Below are 25,709 nucleotides of genomic sequence, written 5' to 3'. Positions count from 1 at the left end.
CTCTATTGGTACCATTGAATTAATCCACAGGAATCCCAGTCTTGAGGAAGGCAAGAGAACTTGGCTACACGATTACAAAATTCAGCAACAGGTTGACTTCTGAAGACCCAACCCTGTGAAAGGAAGACAGGAAGATTGTGCATCTCTGTTGTGCTCCCAGGATGGGATGAGAAACTGCATGCTTCAGACTGGGAACTGGTCTGCCAGATCAGTGGTGTGCTGGGAGGAGGAGTACTGGTATACCTCAACAGGCTCACTCCCACAAAGCTCCCAAGAAGTGCAGGGTTAGAAATCACAGCTCCACAAGCTTGTCTTCCTCCTGGCTTTTAAGGACTGCTCCTCAGGGAATAACAGAAGTGTAAGAGACTGCAAAAATAAGCTGTATGAGTAGATAATCCAACTACATATTTGGCAGTGGTTGAGTATTTTTCTCGTTCTATGAAGTCACTGAAATGCTGAACTTGAGACATGAGGAGGTCATAAGGAATATTTTCCAAATAATCTCTCCAAATAATAAGAGAGAGCACCAGGCTCTGGTACATCCTTAATTTCTGATGGTATCCAGGCCATGGCAACTGCACACATCTTAGAATGGTTGACCACAGCCTAGGCTGAGTGGGGAGCTCCTCACCATCCTCTTTTTAGAACAAAGGATAAGATGCCTGGGGCTAAGAACAGTGAAGGAGAGAGGATGAATGTATGACTTATTGAGAAGGACACTCAAAAGTAGGGCTCCTAGTACAGCTCCTGGAAAACAGAAGCATGAGATTTCAGTCCAATGTTTTATCATCATTATCAGTATTTGGGGGATTCATTTTGTTAATTATTTTTTTTTGCTTTTATTTTGTGGTTTTTGGTTTTTTTAAAAAAGCTTATTTTCCCTATTCTTCTTCTCTTCTGAGGAAAAATGCAATTTTAATATATGGATTACAAAGCAAGTTGGGAAGAAGACACAGAAAACCAGTGATGTAAATCGGTGAATTAAAGACAGATCTCTGAATTAAAGATTTAACTATAGGAGGAAAGAAAACAAATAAGGCACTGCAAACATGAGATGTCAGTTCCCAGTTTGAAGTCTGTTTTGCAGCACAAATGTTTAAACAGATGAAATTTCTAAAAAAGAGAGAAGAAAGAGAGTCACATTTAAACCTGCTGAGGCAAAATTGTGTTAATGATCTGATAACAATAGCTTTTAGAAAATTTAGGAAGCAAAATGATCTTAAGGTCATGTTTTGCAGTCTTCTGCATAATACCACAACACAAAATAAAATAAATAAATTAAAAAATAATAGTAATAAGTCCAAACCTTCAAACAGAAAGAAGTTCCTCCAGCTGAATGCTGCAGGCCATAGGCAGATGCTGCTAAAGAGTTGGAGTCTTCTTAAATAAGCTTCTGTGATATTTACTATAATTTCCAACTTTTGAGAGCCAGGTCAATATAATATTCATTGAAGTGCAAGGCAGTGCATCTCATTAAATCATGTTAAGCTTTTCTAAAGAGACCCATACAAATTTTTCCTTACTATGATTTCAAGATTACTGATGTCTCCTGCCTTGTTTGTCCACCAGTTTAAAAAAAAAAAAAACACAAACAAAAAAACCCCACAAAACAAACCTCCATGGATCAAAGGAAAAAATTATTTAGAATCTGCAATGAGCAATCTATTTTATTGTGGCTCTGGCACATCTATAAACCTGCCTGGGCAGCCTAACATGCAAAAACCCGGTTGTACTGGAAATTTACCAAAGATCTGTATGAGGATAAGTTTTCATGGCTCTGCAGACAACATTACCTATTTGTTCCTTAGCCATCATTGCCAGAAAAGATCTCATTTTTCATCAATGTTGTGATATTTAGTTCTTTTGCTATCTCCAGGCTAGAGTCCGTTCTAACTTGATGGCAAAGTTGTGCCAAAGTCACTCCAGCTTCAGCAGCTGGGTTTCACAGTTTATCACCATGGGAAGCAGGGAAATTAGGGGATGACTAAATTACTAATGTCAGTTGATTAGCTTTACATCCTGCAGGTACATCAGTAGCTGAGTCAGAGAGGTAGTGGCCATTACAGCAATGCAGGTGGCCCATTTGCAGTTTGATTTCAGCATGACACAACTATTTTCGAGCACTGCAGAGTCTACCAGTAGTACTTTCCAACACACCCCTTGATGGCAAAAGAATGCATCTTTTTCAACTTCAATTTCATTATAAATTTGGCACACCTCATAGAGGGATACCACTGGCAAACCGCTCCTTCTCCAAATCCCACTCCTCCCTCCCAAGAGGAGGGTGTGGAGTTTACCTTTCCCTCCTGTAATTAGCTGGAAAAGAACAATTAGTGAACATATTACAGTTTTCCACAAAGCAAGTCAAGAATTGTGATGTTAGTCACATGACTTAAAACGTGGAGGCAGGACTGCACGTAGGACCCGCAGTTGCCATCACAGAAACTAAAGTATGTTGAAATAGGCAAAAATATGTGTTAAAAAAAATAAAACATGAAATCAGTACTTGCACAAAATCAAACTGCAGTAACTTTTACCAGAGAACAGCACAGCATAAATACTGTACACAAATGAACATTTTCACAGTGTGAAACACAAAAAAATATGTTCTCATGCAGTTGTTTTCATCTCAAGAACCAGATTCTCTGATATTTCACTATGTCTTCTGTCTAAAAGGTGATCAATCTATCAGATCAGATTGGTGGATTCTGTCGCAAGGATTTGTACCTGATCCAGATCACCAGTGGTTACATCTTGAAGTCATAGTTGAAAAATACCCTTATGAGGAATATTATACCTTCATAAAATGAAGGTGAAGGCAAAGAAAGACAGAAACATTGTAGCTATGAGACATTTCTAGCTGTGTAATGGAGATAATGGTGTGATCACTTTAACTTCCAACTCTGAGACATAATCCAGTCTCTTGTGTCATTTAGGAAGGAGTCATTTGATGTAAAGGGTGAGAAGTTACTGCTCCTGAAAGCAGACACCAGCTTGCACCAGTGGTGCAGCCGGGAACATCTACGTAATTTGTTTAGATGTTGACAGTGATTATGTAGGAACCTGGGGAAACCTGCATACAATCACCTACATGCAACCCAGTTTAATATATGCCATTTGCTGGAAGCCAGAGCCCTCTCCAATATATTGCAGATAAGTTACAGAAAGTAGTGAGCTTATTCCTGCACAGCCACCAAAGGCACGCTGCCATTTAGCATCCTATGCTGTGAACTCAGGACAGAGTGGCTTTATTGGCTTCCCTGTAACTGTAATGGAGCTATGCTCCAGTTGTTCCTGAACCTCCGATAATGCAAAGGTTTTAACACCTCGTTTTGCTGCAGAACCAGGTCTTCCTGTGTCCTGAAGAAGGATATGAGCACCCTGCACTCTCCAGTGCCCCAAAAGGCTCAGGAAAAAAGGATTTTTACAAAGAGGTCTGATCTCATTTTCACCAAGAATCAAAGGATTTACTCTAGTGGTTTATTAATTTTAATTGGATGAGTATTTGACTTCAGATTTAGTATTTTAAGAACCTGATCATCATCTTTAAGTTATAAATAGTCATGCAAATATTTATCTAAGTTAGCAAGCTTGATCATTTTCATAAACTAGTATGGTAAACAGGTAGAATTTCTGGGACCTCTGGAAGAACACGCATGATAAGCCTAAAATGCTGAATAATTCCTATTAGAAATAAAAATCTGCATGTAGGGGGTAAAAGTGACTGAATTTTGTACACTCAAATGTTATGCAAGACGTAATTCTACATCATTTATTGTAGTTTGGTACAACTGAGTGGTTAGTAGTTAACAACACTGAATTTGTGAAGAGCAGAAGGGGGGAATATTTTCCTGACTCATCAGGAAACAAGTGAAAAAGTTTTTAAAAATGCCTTATTTGACTTTTTTTCCTCTGAAGTGTGACACTTAGGACAGTATAACAGCAAGACACAGTTTCTAACCCTCGTCTCCTTCCCCCAGGAGTTTAGATACCTAAAATGAAAAAGGACAGCATTTCTCACTAAGGAATAAAAGAAATTAACCAGCGTTTCCAGAAACTTTGCTTTAGAATAGTTTTTCCACAGATCCAGTAAAATCCTGCTTGCAAGACACTAGCTCACTGTGATTACATCCAACCTAATTAGACCTCCAGGCCTATCACCTCCTTGAAATAAGCAGTCAGAGCTGCGTGGTGTTTTCAGTGGCTCTGCAGAAGTCTCCAGCAATGGGATTTCAGAGTTCCAGCTGTCTGAATTCCCTTCCCAAAGGCCATGGTTGACTCACCAGGGCATCTGACCTGAGTCCCAATCAACACAATTTCAAGTTCCTTGTTCTGTCCTTCAAAAAGGCATAACACATGCTTAGGGCTCAATTAATTTACCTAAACTCAGGCATGAAGTGTCCCCTGTACAGCACGCTGGACATCCGCAGGGGCTGTCGGACAGGACAAAAAAGGCTCATGCACTACTGGAGCAGCAGATGGAGAAAAGGGTAAATCACAGAATCATGGAATCATTTAGGCTGGAATCTTGATGCCTCTCAGATCATCAAGTCCAACCATTAACCCAGCACTGCCAAGTCCACTACTAAGCCATGTCCCACGTGCCACACCTACATGTCTGTCTTTTAAATACCTCCAGGGATGGTGACTCAACCACAACCCTGGGCAGTCTGTTCCAGTACTTAATATCCCTTTTGGTGAATCAATTTATCCTAATATCCAATCTAAACCTTCCCTGGCACAACTTGGGGCCATTTTCTCTTGCCCTATAGCTTGTTACTGGGGAGAAATTGGAGGGCATCCCAAATGACATTAACTTGTATATGTTTAGGTAACAGAACTGAGCTCATGGCCTTTGCTGAGGGTGCAAGGGCAAAAAAACACCTCGAACCACAAGAAAAGCACAACAGTAACTCTTTATGATAGCTAGTGCAACAAACAAACAAACAAAACACCAAAACAAAAACAAAACCACAAACAAACAAACAAAACAAAACAAAAAGGTAAGATTGTAAGAAAATAATGTTTATATGCATTTATCTGGAGCAGTTTTCTTCCTCTTCTGAGAACATACTTTGGACTCTCCCACACACATGGCTTCTCCAAATCCCAATATTTCTCTCTGTCTTCTCTGCAGATTGTTTCCCTTCCCCTTGGTAGTCATTTAGAACAGACTCTCACTGGTGTGAAAACACATTCCCGTGTCGTATTCTCCTGTGAGAATACGTTCATGCCTTTGAATTCTCCATTAGCAAGTCTCCTTCTAATCACCTTCCTCAGGCGAGCAATGTCCTTCTCTCTGTGTTTTGTATCTCTCTGCCTGGAGTTCAGATGTAACAGACTGGATTACCCCCCAGCTAGTAACCATCTCTGTCCGAGAGGGCTTCACTTGATTCAGCGATCACTGAAAACTTTAATAGCCTTAAGTAATTAGCCCAGCAACAGGCACAAGAAGTTTTGCTGGGATTTTCTCAATATGGAGATGAAGAACAACAGAGAAGGCAGTTGTCTCTCACATTAAAAAAAGCTCACAGTTTGACCTACAAATACATTGATTCTCCAGTATCAAATCTTAATTGTTCACAGCCAAATTTCCCAAACTGTTAGCACGTTTCATAAAGTAAGTTAGTTTCATTATAAATGTCAACCGCAGATTGTATTCTGTGCACATGTATATATATGTGAATACCCAGCTCCCTACTAAATGTCATTCATCCACTTTTAGAAACATTTATATTCAAAATTATTCAGATTTTTACAAGTGCCTCAGTGACAAGGGAACTTGTACTCTTATGTCAGGTGCCACTGACAATCCAAACTGCATCTGTCATTAGACTGTTTGTTTGGTAATTATATGTGGCAACGGGATCATCTCCTGAAAGGTTTTCTATGTAGCCCACAAATCACACTGAAGTAGAGGGGCTTTGGTGAGGAGAAGTCAGATTTAGAAAAAAACATCTATTTGAAACCAATTTTGCCCAAGACCTAAACAAAAGATAAATGCAAATCATAGTCCATCTGTGCATGCAGAACTTTTGAAGCATTTGTTCTGTTTTCATGTATTGCTTTTTCAAGTAATTAAGATAGAGATGGCCAAACATGGCAGTACGTTTGATACCAAAAAGCACTGAGGTTTTCACCCCACAATTTTGCCTGTTATAAACTATATACTCCCTAGCTGGGAAGATCTTTCTGTTCTGTGTTTACAGGTCTATCATCAAGGCAACGTGCTCCTCAGCTAAAGTTCCTACAGGTTGTGGTCATAAAAATAATTGAGATTCCTGATAGAAGATAACCCACTAAATCCAATTTTGATTGTATTGAAGTCAACAGCACTCAGTAGCTACCTCAGTAGGAACAGAATCTTACCCGAGTTATGAAAAATGCTGCCATTAAAATATACCAGTAGGTTCACATACAAAATATAAGTAAAGACTCTCTTTTCTAAAAGCAACCATAGAGCTGCACAGAACACAGAGCAATGGTCTCAGCACAGGGCCAGAAAGATTTGGAAGCTGCAGAAAATATTTCAAGTTCATTAAATACCCCTAGGATGCAATAGCACAGTGCAAGCCCTGAAAATCAATGTTGACACAAAGAAAGCTAGTTTTACATAATTACCATCAATTGTAAAGTTCCTCCTGGGCAGCAAATGATAACAACTATAACGCCAGGAAAAGTGTTAATTGCTTTGATTCAACATCCCAGCGTGTATATCCAGACCCTAAAAACTGAAACCCAACCAAGAACAAACCAAGACCTTAACCACCTCAACTCAACTACTTGAAAGAGGTCTTTCTAATATTTTAGATTACTAGCCCATTCAGTCCTTCTAAAGATTCCTTTAACACCTCATACTTTACCATTTAACATATAGGTTGAATACTCTATACTAATTTCTATGTTGACTTACATGGATTTATTGGCTCACCTGTTTTTTTACTAATTAGGTAACATCTTTCAAATCAATACAGATGGAACTTTCAGACATGTTTTTGGGTTTGTTTTTTTTTTTTTTACACAATAATCTTTAAGAAGATCTTTTTCTTAATATATTAGTAAGTGTTTTGCATATGGTCACACAAAGTTTTCAGTGTTTTATCTCTTTCAGGCTCTCTATCCTATTTTTTCAAATTTCTTAAGACATTCAGTCACTAAATTAAACACCAAAAAACCCAAAACAAACAAAAAAATTAAGACAGATATATTACAACTACTGAACTGACACTTGTAAATTCTGAGTAATTCCCAGGAAACAATGTGAATTACTACAAATTTACTACAAACCTGCTATTCCACAACTCCAGTGGGGTAACTAATCTCAAAATTGAATGACTGTAAATTCTGTCTAAAATCTGAAGTTTTGGTCGTGGTAAATTGCTGCTCCTGGTGCGAGAAGATATTCTTTACAGTTGTTGACACCAGCTCACTAGAATGAATCTTCTCAATTGGAAGTCAGTAATTATAACTAAAATGACTAAATTTGAACATACCAAAATAAGAGGAAAAGAAAACATCCCTGTCGCCAGGTTAGCTTTGCTTATATCGAGTGTCTGACAAAGTTATTCTGAAGGAGGAAGTAATATTATTCTGTATTTAAAAGAAACTGGAAACCAGAAGTAGGCATAGGCTTCAAATCAAACCACAACCACCCCCTTCAAATCAAACCATCAAGCAATGTATTTTAAAGATAAAGCCTTGTCAGGCCAGCACTTTATCTGTTCTGCCATACAGCCTCTAAACACAGCCAACAGAGCTTTGTTCATCTTGAAATGATTTCTAGAACATACACTCCAACCCATGTTTCTATAGTTAGTAAACGTGGATCTTCAGGCCATGTTACCTGTACTCTACCCTCTTCCTCTGCAAGCTCCCTATGAGGGATGGAGGGGGTTAGAACATACGGAGCAGGAAGCCTTTTGCTTTTGCTAACAAGCATCTGGATAATTCATTAGCACTGTCAGAGTTCTAGTCAGGTTTTGCTATTTAATTTTCTAACAGATTTTCTAGTGGCTGTTCCTGAAAGAATGAAATTCAGAAGCATACACATCAAAGGAGGGTGAAGAGGTTTAAAATAGTGTTTGTTGCTTGCAAAATTAACAAGCAGCCAAGATACATTAGCTGAACCAGGGCAGTGGTTGAGTCACCATCCCTGGAGGTATTTAAAAGATGTGCAATTGTAGTGTTTAAGGACGTGGTTTAGTGGTGGACCCTGCAGTGCTGGGTTAACAGTTGGACTTGATGATCCTAAAGGTCTTTTCCAATGGAGACGATTCTATAGTTGTATGAATGCAGCCACTGGAAGGAAAAACTTTTCAGGCTATGTGAAAACAGACATCAGCATGACTAAACAGAGATAAAAAATTACCTTACTGTGCAACAACACGCTGGCATGTGTACTCGACTACATTTTGCAACTGGAGTTTGGATGGGTTTCTGGTAAAAACCGGGAAACAAACAGGGAAGAATGACTAACCGCGCCCTCTAGTGGCCACACTTTATAACAACAAGAGCCCTTGGGATTCTCTTCGTGGTAACGGGGACATTTATTCGAATCTCTCCAGAAGTATTTTTTAGAAGATGACAAATAGGCTTAAAAATAGTAGCGCTTAATCGCATTCTCCATTAAAAAACCCTCAGTTTTTACTACACAATTAGATGGCTATTCATTTCTTTTGATACTCCTAAATGTTCCTTAAAAATCTCACCTGATAAAGTAACAGGACAGCAAGGACAACAAAAATCATCCAAACCCAACCCACAGAGTGCATCTAGAGCGAAAAACAATGGGGATGGTAAAACTCTGTTTTAATCTGGATGTCTTTTTAAAGACACAGTGAGTGACAAATCTTCGGCATTACTTTGGAAAAGATATACTCAACTGCCCTTTCTCCTGACAACTGGAAGCACCTCATTGAAAGGGAGAACTGCGTCTTGTCTGATTTTACCCCATGATGCTCCAGACGTTAATAAGCCTAGAAAATATCTCAAGCCTAGAGAATTGTCATGTTCGGGTAAAAAAAAATGAATTAAAAAAAAATCAGTAGCGGAAATTAACTCCCTGTACTTAACGCAACCAAATGAAATTACAGCTTTAGAGCGCAGATAGGGTCGTGGCAGCTAATAGTTGTTTTAATGTTGTGGACAGGTGTAGGACACAAGAACTCAGGAAGCTGCAGGAGCAGAGACCTGAGACCGAGGTGGGCAGAAGCAGGGAAGATGACTCTTCTGTTGTCCATACAGTATCAGAGGAGTAAAAAGAGAAGAGTCTCCCTATCCAGATGTGCACGGCGGAGGGCCGGGGCGGACGGGCTGTAACAGGAAACCTGCGTGTCGCAGGGCAGCCCGGCGCTGCTGCAGCCGCCGCCCTGCCGTGCCGTGCCATGCCGTGCTAGGGACCGGGAGCCGGGACAGCTCGCCCCGGCAGGCAAACAAACGAGACGGGAGCGACAGGGGCTGGCCGTCGGCTGCCGCGAACAAGGAGTGAGCCGTCGTACTCAAACGCTTCACTTCGAGCCTTTTTAGATGGGGGGAGAAAAAGTCCACAAAGCGTTACTTGCGTTTGGCGGACAACTTCGGCCAAGTGCCGCTTGGCGGAGCGGGCAGCGGGGCGGCGGGGACGGGGCTCCGAAACCCTCTGTCGGGAAGGGCGCGCGGCGGGCCGGGGGCGATGGGAGCCCCGGACAGCACCCGCCCCGCTCCGCCATGTGCGCGGGCGGGGGAGGAGGCGTGTCCCCATCCCGCCGCACCGCCCCCCGCTCGCCTGCCAGCCGCCACCGGCACCGCCGGAGCGGAGTGGAGCGCAGCGGCGCTGGGCACGGTGCTGCCCGGTCCCGCCATGCCCGCGGCCGCGCTCCCGCCCCGGCGGGGCCCCGCGGAGCCGCCCGCCAGCCCCCGGCGCTGAGCCCGCACCGGCACCTGCGAGCGGCACCGCCGAGGCATCGCCGGGGGGAAGCGCGTTCCGCCGCGCCCCGCGCCGCTCCTGCGCGGCCGCTGGGGCGCCTCTCCCGCCGTTCCTCCCTCCCTCCCTCCCTCCGTCCCCGCCTGTCGCCCGCCCCGTCGCCGAGCGGGAGCCGCCAGCGGTACGCGCAGAGCCGGAGCCGGGGCAGCCGCCGCCTCCCGCGCTGCCCCTCTGCCTCGCCGCCCTGCCCTGCCCTGCCCTGCCCGCGCTTCCCCTCCTCCGTCCCGCCCAAGCCATGAACTTTGGCCGTGGCCCCCCGGTGGTGTTGAACGTCGGGGGCACCCGGTACTCCTTCTCCCGGGAGGTGTTAAAGGATTTTCCGCTGCGCCGGGTGAGCCGCCTGCACGGCTGCCTCTCGGAGAAGGACGTGCTGGAGGTGTGCGACGACTACGACCGGGAGCGGAACGAGTACTTCTTCGACCGGCACTCGGAGGCTTTCGGCTTCATCATGCTGTACGTGCGGCACGGCCACCTGCGCTTCGTGCCGCACATGTGCGAGCTCTCCTTCTACAACGAGATGATCTATTGGGGGCTGGAAGGCTCCCACCTCGACTACTGCTGCCAGCGCCGCCTCGACGACCGCATGTCCGAGACGTACACCTACTACGCGGCGGAGGAGCCGCCAGGGGAGTCGAGTGGCGGCCCCGAGGGCAAGGGGAGGCGGCCGCCGGGAACCGAGGGCGGGAAGTGGCTGGAGAGGATGAGGAGGACTTTCGAGGAGCCCACGTCCTCCGTGGCCGCCCAGGTCCTGGCCACCGTCTCCATCCTCTTCGTAATCGTGTCCATGGTGGTGCTGTGCGCCAGCACCCTGCCCGAGTGGCGGGCGCCGGGGAATCGCAGCATGGAGGAGCAGAGCAGGTACACAGCAGAGTCAGTGAGGGAGCCCTCAGGGTAGGAGGATCCTTTATTTTCCCGCTGTCCGGTCCCCGTGTGTCCCGTCCAGTGTGTTCTGCCCTTCGTCTTGACCGTCCGTGGCTGTAGTTGCCGCCGGCGCAGATCATCTGCGCGCCTAAAAAACCCTACCCTGAGCTCGGAAGCTGCTGGGGGGAAATGTGGGGGTATCGGCGGAGCGGTGCTGCCCCGCAGCCCTGGGCTCCGCCGGGCTCCGGTGGCCCCGAGCGCAGGGCACAGGCAGGGGGGAGCCCGGAGCGGCCGCACTACGGGCGGGCCGGGGCTGGCAGCGGAGCGGGGCCATCGGGATACGGCTCCTATTCTCAGTAAGGGTGCCTCCCTCCGTGCAGGATCTTCGGGTTTTAAGAGGCCACGGGACTCTTTACCCACACAGAGAACTTCAGACACTCGGAAAATCATTTTAGGCCTTACGATTGGGAGGGGAGGAGAGAAAAAAAAAGGGGGGGACTAAAACTCGAAAAGAATGCCAATTCCCTTGTCTTTTCCTCTGGGAAAAGCGCAATCCTGTAAGTACTCTGAATGTATTCGTACAGGTCCTTCTGATGGAGCAGATCCGGTGCTTGTTACGATTCTGCTCTGGTAAAATCATGTGTGGGGGAACAGACTTACCCCCCCCCCCGCCTTTCCATCTCAGATTCTATATGTGGGGAACACAGGAGATGATCAAACTACACACTGAGCTCTTGCAAATGCATCATATAAGCACCCTAGTGTATGAATGTAGCAGTGTTTACATTTCTTTTAGATAAGACATATTTAAGCACACTAAACATTGCAAAACAGATGCAGAAACCAGAGCATGGGGTATAAGGCTCTATCGCGAGCCTTACTAGTAATAACAAACCTTTTTCATCTTCTTGTGACCTCAGATTAGGGTTACATTGATGCAACTCTGCTGACATAAGTATTGTTGCACTCGCTCTCCCTCTCCTACTCCCTCTCTTTCCCTCTCCTGTTCCCTAGAGAGCAAAATTGAGACCATTTCTGGTAGAATTTCTCTCATAAATAAAAGTGACATATAAAGAAAGAAGTAAACATTTCTGCTGTTTGCTAGCTTCTCCCTTTTAAAACAGACAGGATACTCAACAAAAAGTTTTCAGCTTCTGGTCTGCTAAAAGGGCCCTACAGTGAAATTGCAGCCTTGTCATTATGAAATCATCATCTTTTACCATAGACTTAATTGGAATGTGATATATTATATCTTAGTAGCCAGATTAATTCCTTGGAAAGTATTTTCATAGTTTCCATTAGCTTAATGGAAAACTGCACCTGTATTTCTTATTGTAGTTGAGCCAAAGAATTAATTGTATGAACAAAAAGCAAGCAGATGCAGATTGAGAAGCCATTGATGCCTGCTTAGATTCAGATACGTCAAAAGTTGCTCTTATAGTTTCTTCCAGTTAAAAAGCATTACTTAAGCTTTGCAAGGTTATTTCAAAGAGTGGATGCTCCTGGTGATCTTTTTGTACAGCAGCAAATTGCCAAGATGCTCCCAACAGACATGTGAAAATAGATGCAGCATTAGCATAGCATTAACCACATCTGTCATGTCTTTGTTCACATCTTCATGGTGTGGGAATTGACAAGATATTTTCTCTTACTGAAAGAGTTCAGCTTGCAGAATAACATGGCATAGGATGCGTTGTTTTTTTTTCATGGTGCCTTTCAAGAACATGTGTATTACTCTTCTCAAAAATTGCATATTGTATACTAAGTGTTAGAAGGATAAAGTCCTAAGTACTTGAAAGCTCAGTATAGCTAAGCACTTCCCAGGGCAGTGAAGTTTGCTATTAAAACCAGAAGGACCACTATCAATGTTGGGGTGAGTTTCTTCAGTACCAATATTCCATGATTTGCAAGAAAAAAATAGAGATAACTGTAAAAGTTGTAGCTGAACAGTTTCTAACCATCTTCTTGCGAAAGCCTATCATGTATAAACACTGGTACAAACTGTTTCATTTCACGAGTGGCTTAACCGATGTGCTCTCACTGCACAGGAACTGATCACATGGGGAACATATGGAAAACAGGCACAAATGTGTGCCTCTCTGTCCACAGCTGGCCACCAAGGTGGAAGTACTCCTCTCTTTATTACATATGCTGCACCCATGACTAAAAAGCCTGTTATAGCTGGAAAAAGAGGTGTGTTAGCTACAGTTGCTTTTAAGTGAGTGATCCGGTTTAGTTACAACTACTCACACATGCCATAGGATCGGACCTAGCATGCCCAGTTGTCATCTTTATTTCCCTTTTTTTTTAATATTTTCTTTTGTTTGTAGTTATTTCATTTAAAATTAGTTAAGTTTCCTAAGTAAGTGGCTAAGTAGCTTATTTGAAAGCCTGACCACAGAAATCGTGTAGGAGTGTCTGGGATCACATACATTGCCAATATTGTCCATCTTAGGTGAGAAGGCTTTTAAAAAACTGTCCACTAGTTTCTGCTACATTTAAAAGTTTGACACCAAATTCTGTCCTTTGTTTATTAACCAATGTTCCTCATCAAAATAAAGGAATTTTATCTGACATAGTAATACAATAACTTACATTTTTTTCCCCAGAGAAATTGTGACATTAGTGCTGTACTCAAGTGAGCTTTTACTTGCATGGTGCTGTAATTACTAGTATGAAGACTTTACATTATTCAAAAAACATATTTTGAAAAGTTTTAGGAGTGAAAATTGAGCGGGCTAATCTAGAAATCCTTAGGCTATAGATTTGGATATAATCAATTATTCAACTCAGCATAAGCTACTGAGGTGAGGTGAGAACCACCTCACGAAATTCAGCAACTCTGATAGTTTTAGTGTCTCACATTCTCACATAAACCCCCTGTCCTTTCCTCAATATGTTACAGTTCAGAAAGGTGCCACGTGGATAATTTCTGTGGCTGATTCCTGTGGTAACCATTCCCAGAAAAGCTTTGGGCAGCTGTAGGGAAAGCACCTGACTAGCGATGTGTCTCCAGCTTACCTGGACATCATCTCCACAAATAAGAGAGTCACTAACTCTGTCATTTACAAAATCAGCCTCTTTAATGAGGTTTGCAGCAAGGGCTACTGTGGCTGCCAGCTAATACCAGCTGTGTTTGTTTTTCTTGTATGAACACCTCTCCAGCAGAAGAGGAATTGAGTCCACCAAACTTTTCTCAGAAACCATTATGTTGTTATGCCTTTTCATGGTTACCATGCTCTCAAAGGGTAAACTATGGCTATTTCTCTTCCTTCAGAGTAACACCCTTTAGAGGGCAACAGAGAACTCCATGAGTAAGCTTTAAGGAGAGAGGAATGGGGAATCTGACCTTGGAATTTCACAAGTACTACAGACAGTGACAATATAATTCCCTGATTGCAGAGGAATTGCCTTCCCCAGGCCTGTTCTCAGGATGCAATCTGAGTTATTAAATTTATTTAATTTTAAGATTTTTGCTCCCTTCCCTGCCATGGCAAGTTTTACTTGTCAGAGCTAAAGATTGGCATAAGATTGGTAGAGTTTAGGAGCAGACAGCAGGAATGCCTGTCTCCCCTTCTGTTGCTTCTGGCAATTTCAAGTCATCTTTGCTCTCCGCTGAACTGTGCCAACAGATGCATACTGTGAGTCTCTGCTCAGGGACCCGTCCACACACTGATTGTGAGTGTAATCTTTTAGGAAGAGTTTCTCAAGCCTGTAATAGAAAATCATTTGAAGCTGCTTGACTTACTGCCAGCACAGTTCTATCTACTTGCCTTAAAACTATTTTTTCTAACTACGAGTAGCTTGTTAGCCCGCTTTCCACTTAATAATCATGATTAAGTTTGTACTGAAATAATCAGTGAGCCACCAAGCCTATATGATTGCTGTGTTCTTAAGCAAAAGCAGATAAACACAGTAACTTCCCCAAACAGTGTCTCTCATCAGGTACCAGTGGACTTTTTTTCATCTCTGCAAAATATCCACCTAAAGAGTTACACTTGAATTTTAGACACACAAAAGTCATTATTCCTTTATGGTGGTGGAATTTCAGAACACCTAAATGTTCATGTTCAACGTCTATTCAAAAACACAGTAAGGTCTCCTTTCCTGTGTAAGATCTAACCCAAACACCACATTTTTGCTAAGTTAAAACAGTGGGCTGAAGATAAAGAATGGAACTACAAACCTAAGTTAAAAACACAGACATGGATTCTTCTATTGAATTTACAAGCTTTTTCAAAAAGAGTTAACACAATGAACAGATGTATATCACTGTCTGGCAATAAGAGAATCTTAAACTCACCAGGTCTAGGTGTCAGTTATGTTCAACATATATGGAAAAGATGCTGAGGATCCCAGGGCTTGAGATCTTTGTATCCCAGTATCCCCTTCAAGCTGTGAAAGGCATTTGCCCCTTCCCTGGGGAGTGCTGGGTCATTACAGCCTCCCACATAAGGCAGCAGAGTTTAATGCATCAAGACATATTATTGCTACCAAAGCAGAGACAGAACGGAAAAAACACGGCAAGGTTTTTAATGCAGGGAAACTGTTGTTCTGTGGCCTCTACTCCATAGCTTGTAGTGAGAAGGAAACCCTGTTGACTTTAAAAGGATTAAAAAACCCCAAACATTTGCTGAAATTACCTAGGAGTCTTCCTGAGCAGGAATTTGATCATTCTGGCTACTGCTTGGATGTTTTTCAGGTTTTATGTGCTCTACATGGAAATAGGCTTCAGCGACAATTTAAAAAATCAGTGCTGACAGACTTTAATCCTGTCATATACTGTCTTTAATCGTATCATCTGTTTTCCTCATGTGTCCTGTTGGTGTGTATGTTTTATTTACAAGCTTAATAGATAATAGTGCCACTAAGGAATACTTTGGCTCTATTTCAACCAACTCACCAGGGGATATTCAAAGTACACAAATTGGCATGCTTGGGCAAAGAATATTGCTAAGTCAAAACATTCTAAGATAGTCACAATATGATTTTTTTTTTACTACTAGCAAACTAGTCTTGTTAGTGATTGAAAAAAATTGTTTCCGAAGTGGCTCAACTCTCTGTACATAAAATAGCTTATTCTGAGAGAAAGTTATATGCAACAGAGTAATCTTGAAAGACTATTAGGTACCACGTGGCTTAAAATTTCAGGAGAAATACCTTTTTTGATGTGCTTAGGTCTTGGACAATGAACAGTAAGTTTGAGCAGAAATAGCCTGTAACTGAATAAAAACTATGTCTTAGTATTTTCTCTGATTACTTATAAATTTTGGGGGGGGAGGGATCTTCAAGGAAACACTTAATGAGTTTGTTTTTAATTCCCCTTCTCCATTTTGAATACCAGCTATATTAAAACTGAACTGATGAAAAAAAACCCAACCAAAAACCATGATGGAAGTTTATAGGTACTACATTTTACAAAATAAAGCCACTATTAAATAGTTATAGATTTTAATACAGCATTATTCTAAGCATAGGCAGTAAAAGCAGTCTGCCCTGTGAATATGCAGAAAATATTTTAAGATCGATTACAAAGAATACAGGTGCTTTAGTCTTCTGAGTACATGCCCTTTTTTTGGCTTTAACTTTACACTCAGTTAAGTTCTCTTGAGGGGGGACTGTTAAATTTGCTTTCCTTATTAGATGTTATTTACCCACTAATAAGGTTAGCTATAAAAATCACTGCAAGGAGAGGGGGACTTGATCTGAAAGTGGAAACATAGTATGTAGCATCCAGATTTCTCAACATGCTAGAGGTTTCTAGTTTTTCTCACCAAAGCATGCACTTTTATGTGATTCACCAGTACTAACAAAATCCATCTATACAGGCAAAAAGGAGTGACAAAATTGAAAACTGTTTCACTGATGGCTAGAAAGTAACTAGAGGAAAGAAAAAAAAAAAAAAAAAAGGGACACCCTTCTTCATTATCTTCTTCCTAGCCTGGAGAAGGAGGGATGGATGCAAAATGCAGAAATGGCAGTGCAAGCTGTAACAGTGGCATTAACGTATCTCCCACTGTCTTGATCTTGTTTTGTCATTTTTGCATCAATGGCATTCCTTACTTCCCTTCAAATCTGTTCCAAAATAAATACTTCTTCAGTCCTTCCTATGGAAGTATTACTGATTTACAGTATTTCTTGTGCTAGGAACTGCCAGAGTAAAACAGTGGATTGGTAATATTTAATGGATTTTTACTTGTACAACTCTTCCCCAAAGTTACACTGAACCACTGAATCAAGGCCGATTTATAAAGAAAATTTCTATTGTATCACAACAATCAGAACCTAAGTTCCTTAAAGCTCAACTCAGAGATATGTCTAACATGTGACAAAAATGGAGGAGTCACACTTCCAACATTATCAGGGCATCAGTAGGAAATACCAAGTGAAAAAACTTTAAATTGTGTAATTACAAATTTCTTTTTCATTTAAATGCTTCATGTCATAGGATACAGGCAGCACTACCAGAGAAATCTCATAAAATGTAATGAAATAGTCTGTTGGAATTGTTGAATATTCCTGGCTGCAACTTTCTACCAAGATACAATTTTCTTTTAATCATTACATGAGATCTCAACCAGGCAACATATAAGTACATTCAGACTTCATCACTGGGTCCATTACCATGATCTCGCTGTTTGATTTTACTGGGGAAAGTCTTACATATTTCCTTATCATATGTAAAAAGGATTTAAGTGAACTTACCCATTAACCTTTTTTCCTTTATTTGTTTTCAACATAAAGGAAGCTTTCAAAAGCTTAATTTTTAAGAGAACACCTAATTCTTGAGAGCAAACTGGTTTTAAAATTCAGAGATCTCTCCAGCAAAAGGTGCTAACATGAACTAATATTTTATAAGCCCTTTATGAAGAACGACCACTTGCTTACAGAACTTTGTTATTCGTGAAAAAATAAAAACAAGATCGAATTTATGTGAATAAATATTTCTATAAGTAATTAATTTATATCCATTTAAATTTGTTGCGGCTAGAATTACAGTTTACCTTATGATTTTGCATCAACTGACTGTTACTGTTTCTTCCAATTTTAGCTTAAAGCTAAGGAGAATGAATGAACAAAATTAAATTAATAAAAATTTACTGTATGAAACTTTTACGAAAAAGCTTATAGAGTCTATAATTACATCAGTTAGGAGAGAATATTGCCTTTCTAACAGGCCATTCTCTTAGTAATAACAATAGATTTCAGAACTGGTAAAAAAATATGCAGATGTATTAGGGAAGCAAAAGTTTAGCTTTGAAATGACAGCATCACTTGGAAATCATTATGTTTCAACAGACACTACCTTGTTAGGGTCCTTGCAGTAGCAAAAAAGCTCCAACTGTATTTTCTAGTGGTATTTTCAAATCTCCAATCTCACACCAGTTTGTTTTCAGACCTGTTGGTATAAGAAGACATCAGTGATGGGCTTTTTCTTTGCTCAAAGTGTTGATGAAAAAGATAAACAGAGGAATTAGGGAAATATTAGCTTCCATTCCCTCATGTAGTAAAAAAGTGAGCACAGTCTGAAATCTTAAGATGTGCAACTACAACAGTTACTAAATAATCTTTGAGCAACATTTTTATCTTCTGTTTCTACCTTACACTGGTTTCAAGTTGAGATATTTTCAAGTCTCATTCAATGCACTGGGACTTGAAAATATTTAAGAACATACTGAAATCCCCTTCCAGGGTTTCTTTTGTATTTGGCAAGAAGATGATTTTGCCTATTACCTTAACATTTGGTTACCTTGATTTTTTTTTTTGCAATGTAGTTTAGGTGGAATTACATTTAAAGCAAAAGAAAAAAAATCAATAATGCAGAGCATTGTGGTAAATGGGAGGACACAAGCTTAGTACTTTGTGTACCCAATGATGAAAAATGAAATACCATCTGTATTTAGTGGCAATACCTATAAAGTTCTGAATGTAATTCTATACGGCCCATTTGGAATGCAGATCACATAGACTGGTTTAGGTTGATTCCTGAAGAACTAATTTGCATGAATTATCCAATGCAAAATCTGATTTCTGCCTACTCCAGTTGCACTTCCATTTTAGTTTAGCAGTCTGGTTCTATAACCTGTTCATAACCTGTCAGTTCACTGACCTACAGCCCTTGGCATTCCCACATGGATCAGACCTCATAGATTTAAACAAACAAACAAAAATGAACAAAATCCCCCAAAACTCAATGAACAAAAGAAACCCAAACCGCAGATGTTTTAGATATTGTTACACATTGGCACTGGTGGCCTACCATTTCCTGTAGGGTTCTAGTTTCTGGCATGTTTGCTACTGTGACTAGTAGCAGTCTGTAATTCAAAGAAAACAATCAGTGAGTGAGCTCTCAGCAATTATCACTTTAAACTCTCACTAGATCCTCAGGTTAATTGATGAAATCCAGTGCCACATGCGCAGGATAAGAATAGTGTGGCTTTCTGTTTGTTGTCTGTGAAAGTCTAAGTGTCAATTTGGTAATATCCATGAACAAACCAAACATCCACTGAAGCTTTTGCACAAAGCATAAATACTGTACTTTGTTTCTTTTGACAGGATAATTGAAGCTATCTGCATAGGCTGGTTCACTGCAGAATGCATTGTGAGGTTCATCGTCTCCAAAAACAAGTGTGAGTTTGTCAGAAGACCTCTCAACATCATTGATTTGCTGGCAATTACTCCTTACTACATCTCTGTTCTAATGACAGTTTTCACAGGGGAAAATTCACAGCTTCAGAGGGCTGGAGTCACTCTGAGGGTCTTAAGAATGATGAGGATTTTTTGGGTGATTAAACTGGCCCGTCATTTCATTGGCCTTCAAACACTTGGTCTGACTCTGAAGCGTTGTTACAGAGAGATGGTGATGCTACTTGTCTTTATCTGTGTTGCTATGGCAATTTTCAGTGCACTTTCCCAGCTTCTTGAAAATGGGCTGGACTTGGGAACAAAGAATAAGGATTATGCCAGCATTCCTGCTGCTTGTTGGTGGGTGATCATCTCAATGACCACAGTTGGTTATGGTGACATGTGTCCCATCACTGTGCCAGGAAGAATACTTGGAGGGATTTGTGTGGTTAGTGGCATCGTTTTATTAGCCTTACCAATCACTTTCATTTATCACAGCTTTGTGCAGTGTTACCATGAGCTCAAGTTCCGATCCGCTAGGTACAGTAGAAGCCTCTCTGCTGAATTCTTAAATTGACCAAACTTGCATTCTGTTGTAGTTACTTGCTAAGCTTTGTCTTAGAAGAGAATGGTGGAAGGTCCCTTCGTGTGTCCTCCTTGACTGGATGGTCCTGTGGAACAACATTCTCGCCAGCCTGGAGAAAGCCCGTCACCATTCAGACAGGAAGGATGGCCATTTGCCTTGGGCACCTTGCAAGGAGAGGGAGTGATGTTTCAAATTTGAGAGAACAAAATTAACAAAGAGGATTCAGAAGTCCTCAACCAGACCAGTTTGCCTTCCCACACAAAAGCAGAACAAAAAATGGGCTTAACGCTGACATCTGTCATTCCTATAATTATATCCTAAACAATTCTAAGTGATGTGTAGCAGAAGTTTTTCAAGGATTTCAATATTTAAATGCTCCATAGAGGCATTGATAAGTTCTTGCCTGAAGCATCTCCCTTTTACTCAGATAACCAAACAATATATTGGAGAATCACTGCTACTTTTGAGCTTTGCAACAAAGTAGAGCTGGTTCTGTAACTCAGGAAAGATGAAGAATATAGGTCTGTAGGACGAAAATCCTCAAGGCCTGATTTTGATCTTTGATGAAGCACACAAATCTTCTGTAAACCCATTGCTCTGAGTTTGATAATTCACAAAGAAATGCAAGAAATGCACCTCCAAATGCTGTAGTAAGGACTTCCTTAGTCACAATTAATTTCTTCTCTGGAACCAAATTGTAAGTAGAAGCAAGTGCTGTACTTTACAAAGATCAGCATAAGAAATCAGGGATTGATACATATATTTGCTGGTAGCTTAGTGGGGGAGCTCTCCAAATTTTACATGCATTGAGTTCAACTCCATCCACATGAAATTACATACTCATAAGCGTAGATTTTCCTCCCTCTTCCCCTCACCCTATTTAATTAAACATAGATATCATAATGAGAGTTCTCTAAGACAAATTATAAGATTCCATCACTTGAGCAAGCACTGGAAAACAAGAGTAGCTGCTCCCTGTCAGATGACACTCATCATCTTTAAATTCTGTAATCCTTACTGAAGGATACACATTAATGGAAGTTTTAAAAACAGCTGTAAAAAGCCCAGAGCATACCAAAGAAAGTAAAATACAGACATGTGAGTTGCACTTGGCAAAATGGTGTATTCTCCAACGTAACTAGAAAATGAAAATGAATCAAGTATGGTTCTAACGTATTATTTACTACATTTCTTGTGTAGTACTGCTTAATAGCATCATTCAGTATAATTCTGAAAGGCTACTACATAGAAATGTGCAGTTAGATACTAACACACATTAAGGTACAGCTTTACAAATTTGGGTACCAATAAACATCAACAGGGAGCTTTCATACTAACATGGAAGTTCAGAGTCATCAGCATAGGTGAATTCAGTGCGCTTGCCTGAAAATACCGCATTTACCATTATGTGCTGTAGAGGCATCTTTTATATATGTAATTGTTAGAAGCTTTAGAAGTAAAATGAGTACCACCTAGAAAACACATCTCTGGAATTGCTCATGCAAACAGACCTGCCACATTGGTCAATAACCAGTACAATGAAGGCTCTACCCTGAGACCTGAAAAATTCATTATCATTTTAAGTGGTCTTAGTCTTACGTAGTCTTAAAGAATTATATTGCAAACACAATTTTTCTGAAGACCTGAAGAGAACTTCAGTAGCCTTCCTAGAGACAAGTTTGACTTTCCCTTCAAGACTGCGTTATTAAGAACCATTACAGCCATACTTCTGTTCCTTGACACTCATGTGTTCTGGTGTTCAGAAGATTAGATCTGTAGTTCCCTATACTACTCTATTTATGCCTTTTATGTCAGAATCATGTTGCTCAGAAAACAGCATTCCACAGAGAGGTGAATATGAGATCAGCAAAAATTTCTTTCTTAGGTGAGATTCACAGCTGATGTTAGTTAGGCAAGTTGTGACTTCAGAGACACTTAGATGTTCTACACCAGCAGAGATGCTGGCTCTGTATTCCTGCATGTGTACCTATATATATCCTGCATATATTATATATTACAGTCAGTTGAAATTTTTTTTTCTGCTCGAAAAAATTTCCTCCTTGACAAAATTGAAATTTCAGACTTTAATCCAAACACAGCTGTTGAAGAAAATGACATTTTCATCTTCTAATGAAAAGTTATTTTGACAGTATCAAAACCATTTTCAAGGAGAAAATTACTAATTTTTTTTCTATTCTGCTCCAATTTTTTTTTCCATTAAAATAGGTTAAAAATCCCATGTAAGAACTTAGCCCTACAGATTTTCATGTGCTGTTTTTAATGCTCGGGAAAAATACTGTTTTTCATAAAACTCCTTAAAACCTGCTTTGTCTTCTGTCCATGTATTGTACTTAGCCAAACCAATACTCTGTCATGAAATGAGTGTTTTAAGGTCGCTCAAAAAACCCTCCTCCACAAAACGCCCAAACCATCATCATGATGGCAATAGTTTGAAATCCATACAGAATGTGAAATGAAGTATATTGCAATCTTGACTTCAAGCCAAAAAAAAATGCATTTCAGCACTACCTATAAATCTAATCTTTAGATGCCTGTACAAAGGAAAAAATATAAATTAATGCACATAATAACTTGTGAATACCAATTTGCACCATGAATCATTTTGTATAAGCTATTAAGGACAGGAAGTTTTCAATTATCTGGACTATACACAGTATACAAACAAAATGTTCAATCCTTTATAAAGTGCTTTCAGCTAAAGAATCCTTTCCCAGTGTAAAAAGGTAATCCAATTAAAATAGTCGTGTAAAGGAACAGGTCTGTGGAGATTATCTTAAGTCATACTGTGTTTTTTTAACAGTTTATGTTCAATTTTTATATGGTAAAATGTGAACAGAATGACCTAATGTATTTTTTAATTTGAGTTATAATAAAATATTTTGAAACTTCTCTATATAAGCCCACTAGGGACAGATACTGGGGTGGAGCTTTTTGTTGGGTTCTTTTTTTTCCTCTCTGCTTTTATTGTTGTGTGGTTATCAGTGAACTTATTAGGTTATCAGACTTTAGTTTCCTTACAAAGCAAGTTGAAATAAAGTAATCTCAATGGTAGCCTTAAAACAGAATTGTAGGCTAAATAAAGTTCCTGACCTCTAGTAATATGTCGTCTTATTTTCAATGGACCAGGTTTTTTAGTGAAACTTTACAAAAAATTAATTATATGTGTAGTCAAAAATAAGCGTAAACAGCTGAAACTATTTTACTAAAATTTTACTTGAGACTGTATTTTACACAGACATGGGGTGCAGCACTATTTTGAAGTCTGTCATTTGAAAGCCAAGGGAAGACAAGCTGGTTCATCTTTAATCATTGCCAGTTTGACCTATACAATAAAAGACTTCATGGGCAGTACCTCTCTCTATCGGAAACATTCCCAGTTGGAACAAATTAGAGGAAATACAAATAGTATAAAACTGGGGATAAACAAAGACAGCTTATACAATTGTGATCTAGCATTTTGGTTCATCTAAAATGAAAACCAATATCAGTGAGTTTTGAACTGCCATTGTATGGTTTATCATATGTTATATACTAGGTTCAAACCTTAGGACTGATTTATTTGGAACTGTATATTGGCCGTAATCATTCAAGGTACTGTGTGTCACTTAAAAGCATTTGATCATTAATGATATCACTGGAATAGAAAGCTGTCTAGGATATTTTCCTTCTATAGTTCTACATGAAACATCATGCCAGATATCACAAAGAATGGACGATTATCATTTCCCTTGATGTAAGACTTGGAAACTGTATTGTCTTGATGAGTACCACAAAAAAAAATTAGTTTGGTTGACTGATGATTTGAAATAGTCTTATCAACATAAGGATCAGCCATTTAAAAATGTGATATTCATTCTTACTGTACAATGACTTATATTGCTGTGCATAGCAGAAAGTTTGAGAAAGATAAAAATCCTGTTAATGTAAGATTTGTGTCTTGATGCCCATGTATTTAAAGAAAAAGGCACTCAGTTTTCATATCATGTATGTAATTTCTGCCCATAAAGGAATTGTTATTCTGATTCCAAAATAAAACTAAAGTCCTTGTGGGTTTAAAACACTTGTTTATTCCCCTTTGGGTAACAACTACAAAAATTCTACCAGATCTGAATGTATGCCAAGAAGTGGTCATATGCACGCACCAGCCAGCTAAATTCAGCAGCCAAACCAGCCAGTTTCCTGGGAACCAGCATAACGAACAAGGTCTGCTGTGCTCTGAATTTTATCTCACCTAAGAGGTTCAGGATTACACCGATGATTAAAGCTGGATCATTTGAAGTACCTTAAATTTTTTTAAATTATTATTTCAAATGAGCTTCTAAGGAAAAATTTGCTGGAAAATTAAATAAGCTGTGCATAGCAAAACAGATACCATTTTATTTAAAAAAATTACTATGGTTTTAAAAAAGGAAGCTGGCTCTCATTTTCTGTTACTTGTTTGTAAAAGCAAACATCCAGGTCAGGATATGTGATGCTAGTTAAACTTGCTACGTAAAACAGATCCCTGTTTAAAATATGGAGACTTAGTAAGAAAGATCTTCCAGCTTTACTAGAGCTGTAACAGTTTATACTAGCTGAAGAGTTGCCCCAGCACACATGGAAGAAACAACAAAACACTGTTTTCATGGTAAAAAACTAATATGATTTACGGCCTGTGAAGTTCAACACAAATTAGGGAGTATCTTTTGCAGATGACAGGATAGGTTAAGCATCAAGAAGGCTCCACAGTGAGCAATCAAGACTGACAATCTGACAACAAATTTCAAGAGCCACAGAAGAAGAATAATATAAATCTTTGGTCAATATGAATTATGGTCAATAAAATATGAATGCTTGCAACTACACATTTTAGAGTCCTTTATTCTTTACATACGCAAATGTCTATAATTTTGTAGAACAATTTTATATATTGTTTGCTTATCTGTAAAGAAAAATGTATGCTGTAATTTTAAGAGGGAATAAATGTGGGGGGGGGGTTATGTGAATACAGAACTAGATAGATAAAATCACATAATAAAATTTGCTGGCCTTGTTACTGTATTTCACAGACTAGTGGTCAAAACACAAATGTTTATAAAATGTGTTCTTTTTAACAAGTGAATTCCGTGGCTATTTGTATTGGTACTGTATCTCAGAAAGAACTCTTTACTTTAACAATATTTTACTACTGAGAAGTCTGCCATTTAGAACCTAGGAGTTATAATCAATATAAAATTTAAATATTTGATCCAGAATTTAGTCTGAAGCAAAAAATGAAGTTAAAACTCCATAGGGCTATTCTTCAGCAACTGAATATCTATTATAATTGTGGACTGCAGAACTGTCAAAACAAAATGAAAAAGCAGCCATATAACACATATATTATTCCTGAGGGATTATTTATAAAAACAAGTCTAGAAAAATGGATGGAATTTGTCTTCAAGTTCACTGAAACTTACTTTTGTTAAAAAAAATCCCACAAAACCCAGAATAAAAAAGGAACCAAACAAAAAAACCCACAAATATCAACATAATATTCATTCCGGAATGTCAACACAACCAGAAATTTCACCAATGCAATCCTTACATCATTGTGAATGGATCTGAGACACTGCCTTGATTCTTTAAATGCAGCCATTTCAAAATACTTCCAAAAATAATCACAATTAATGTTCT

General features: G+C 39.9%; 1 protein-coding gene across 2 annotated transcripts; it reads left to right on the top strand.

Moving 5' to 3' along the window:
* The first annotated feature begins 10,076 nt into the window (after positions 1-10,076).
* KCNG3 (potassium voltage-gated channel modifier subfamily G member 3) lies at positions 10,077-25,091 on the top strand. 2 transcript variants are annotated; one of them, XM_032682906.1, is made up of 2 exons: positions 10,077-10,819; positions 19,379-25,091. In XM_032682906.1, the coding sequence occupies exons 1-2, from the start codon at positions 10,197-10,199 to the stop codon at positions 20,022-20,024; spliced, it is 1,269 nt and encodes a 422-aa protein (XP_032538797.1). In that variant the 5' UTR covers positions 10,077-10,196; the 3' UTR covers positions 20,025-25,091. The 2 variants fall into 2 exon arrangements, with proteins under 2 accessions (XP_032538797.1, XP_032538796.1); XM_032682905.1 differs by having other exon boundaries at positions 10,077-10,852.
* The last annotated feature ends 618 nt before the right edge of the window (positions 25,092-25,709 follow it).

This window comes from Chiroxiphia lanceolata, chromosome 3 (genome assembly GCF_009829145.1).
Source record: "Chiroxiphia lanceolata isolate bChiLan1 chromosome 3, bChiLan1.pri, whole genome shotgun sequence".
In the NCBI taxonomy this organism is placed as follows: Eukaryota; Metazoa; Chordata; class Aves; order Passeriformes; family Pipridae; genus Chiroxiphia; species Chiroxiphia lanceolata.
Note: the sequence above shows the minus strand (reverse complement) of the source record. Positions and strands in the feature narration are given on the sequence as shown.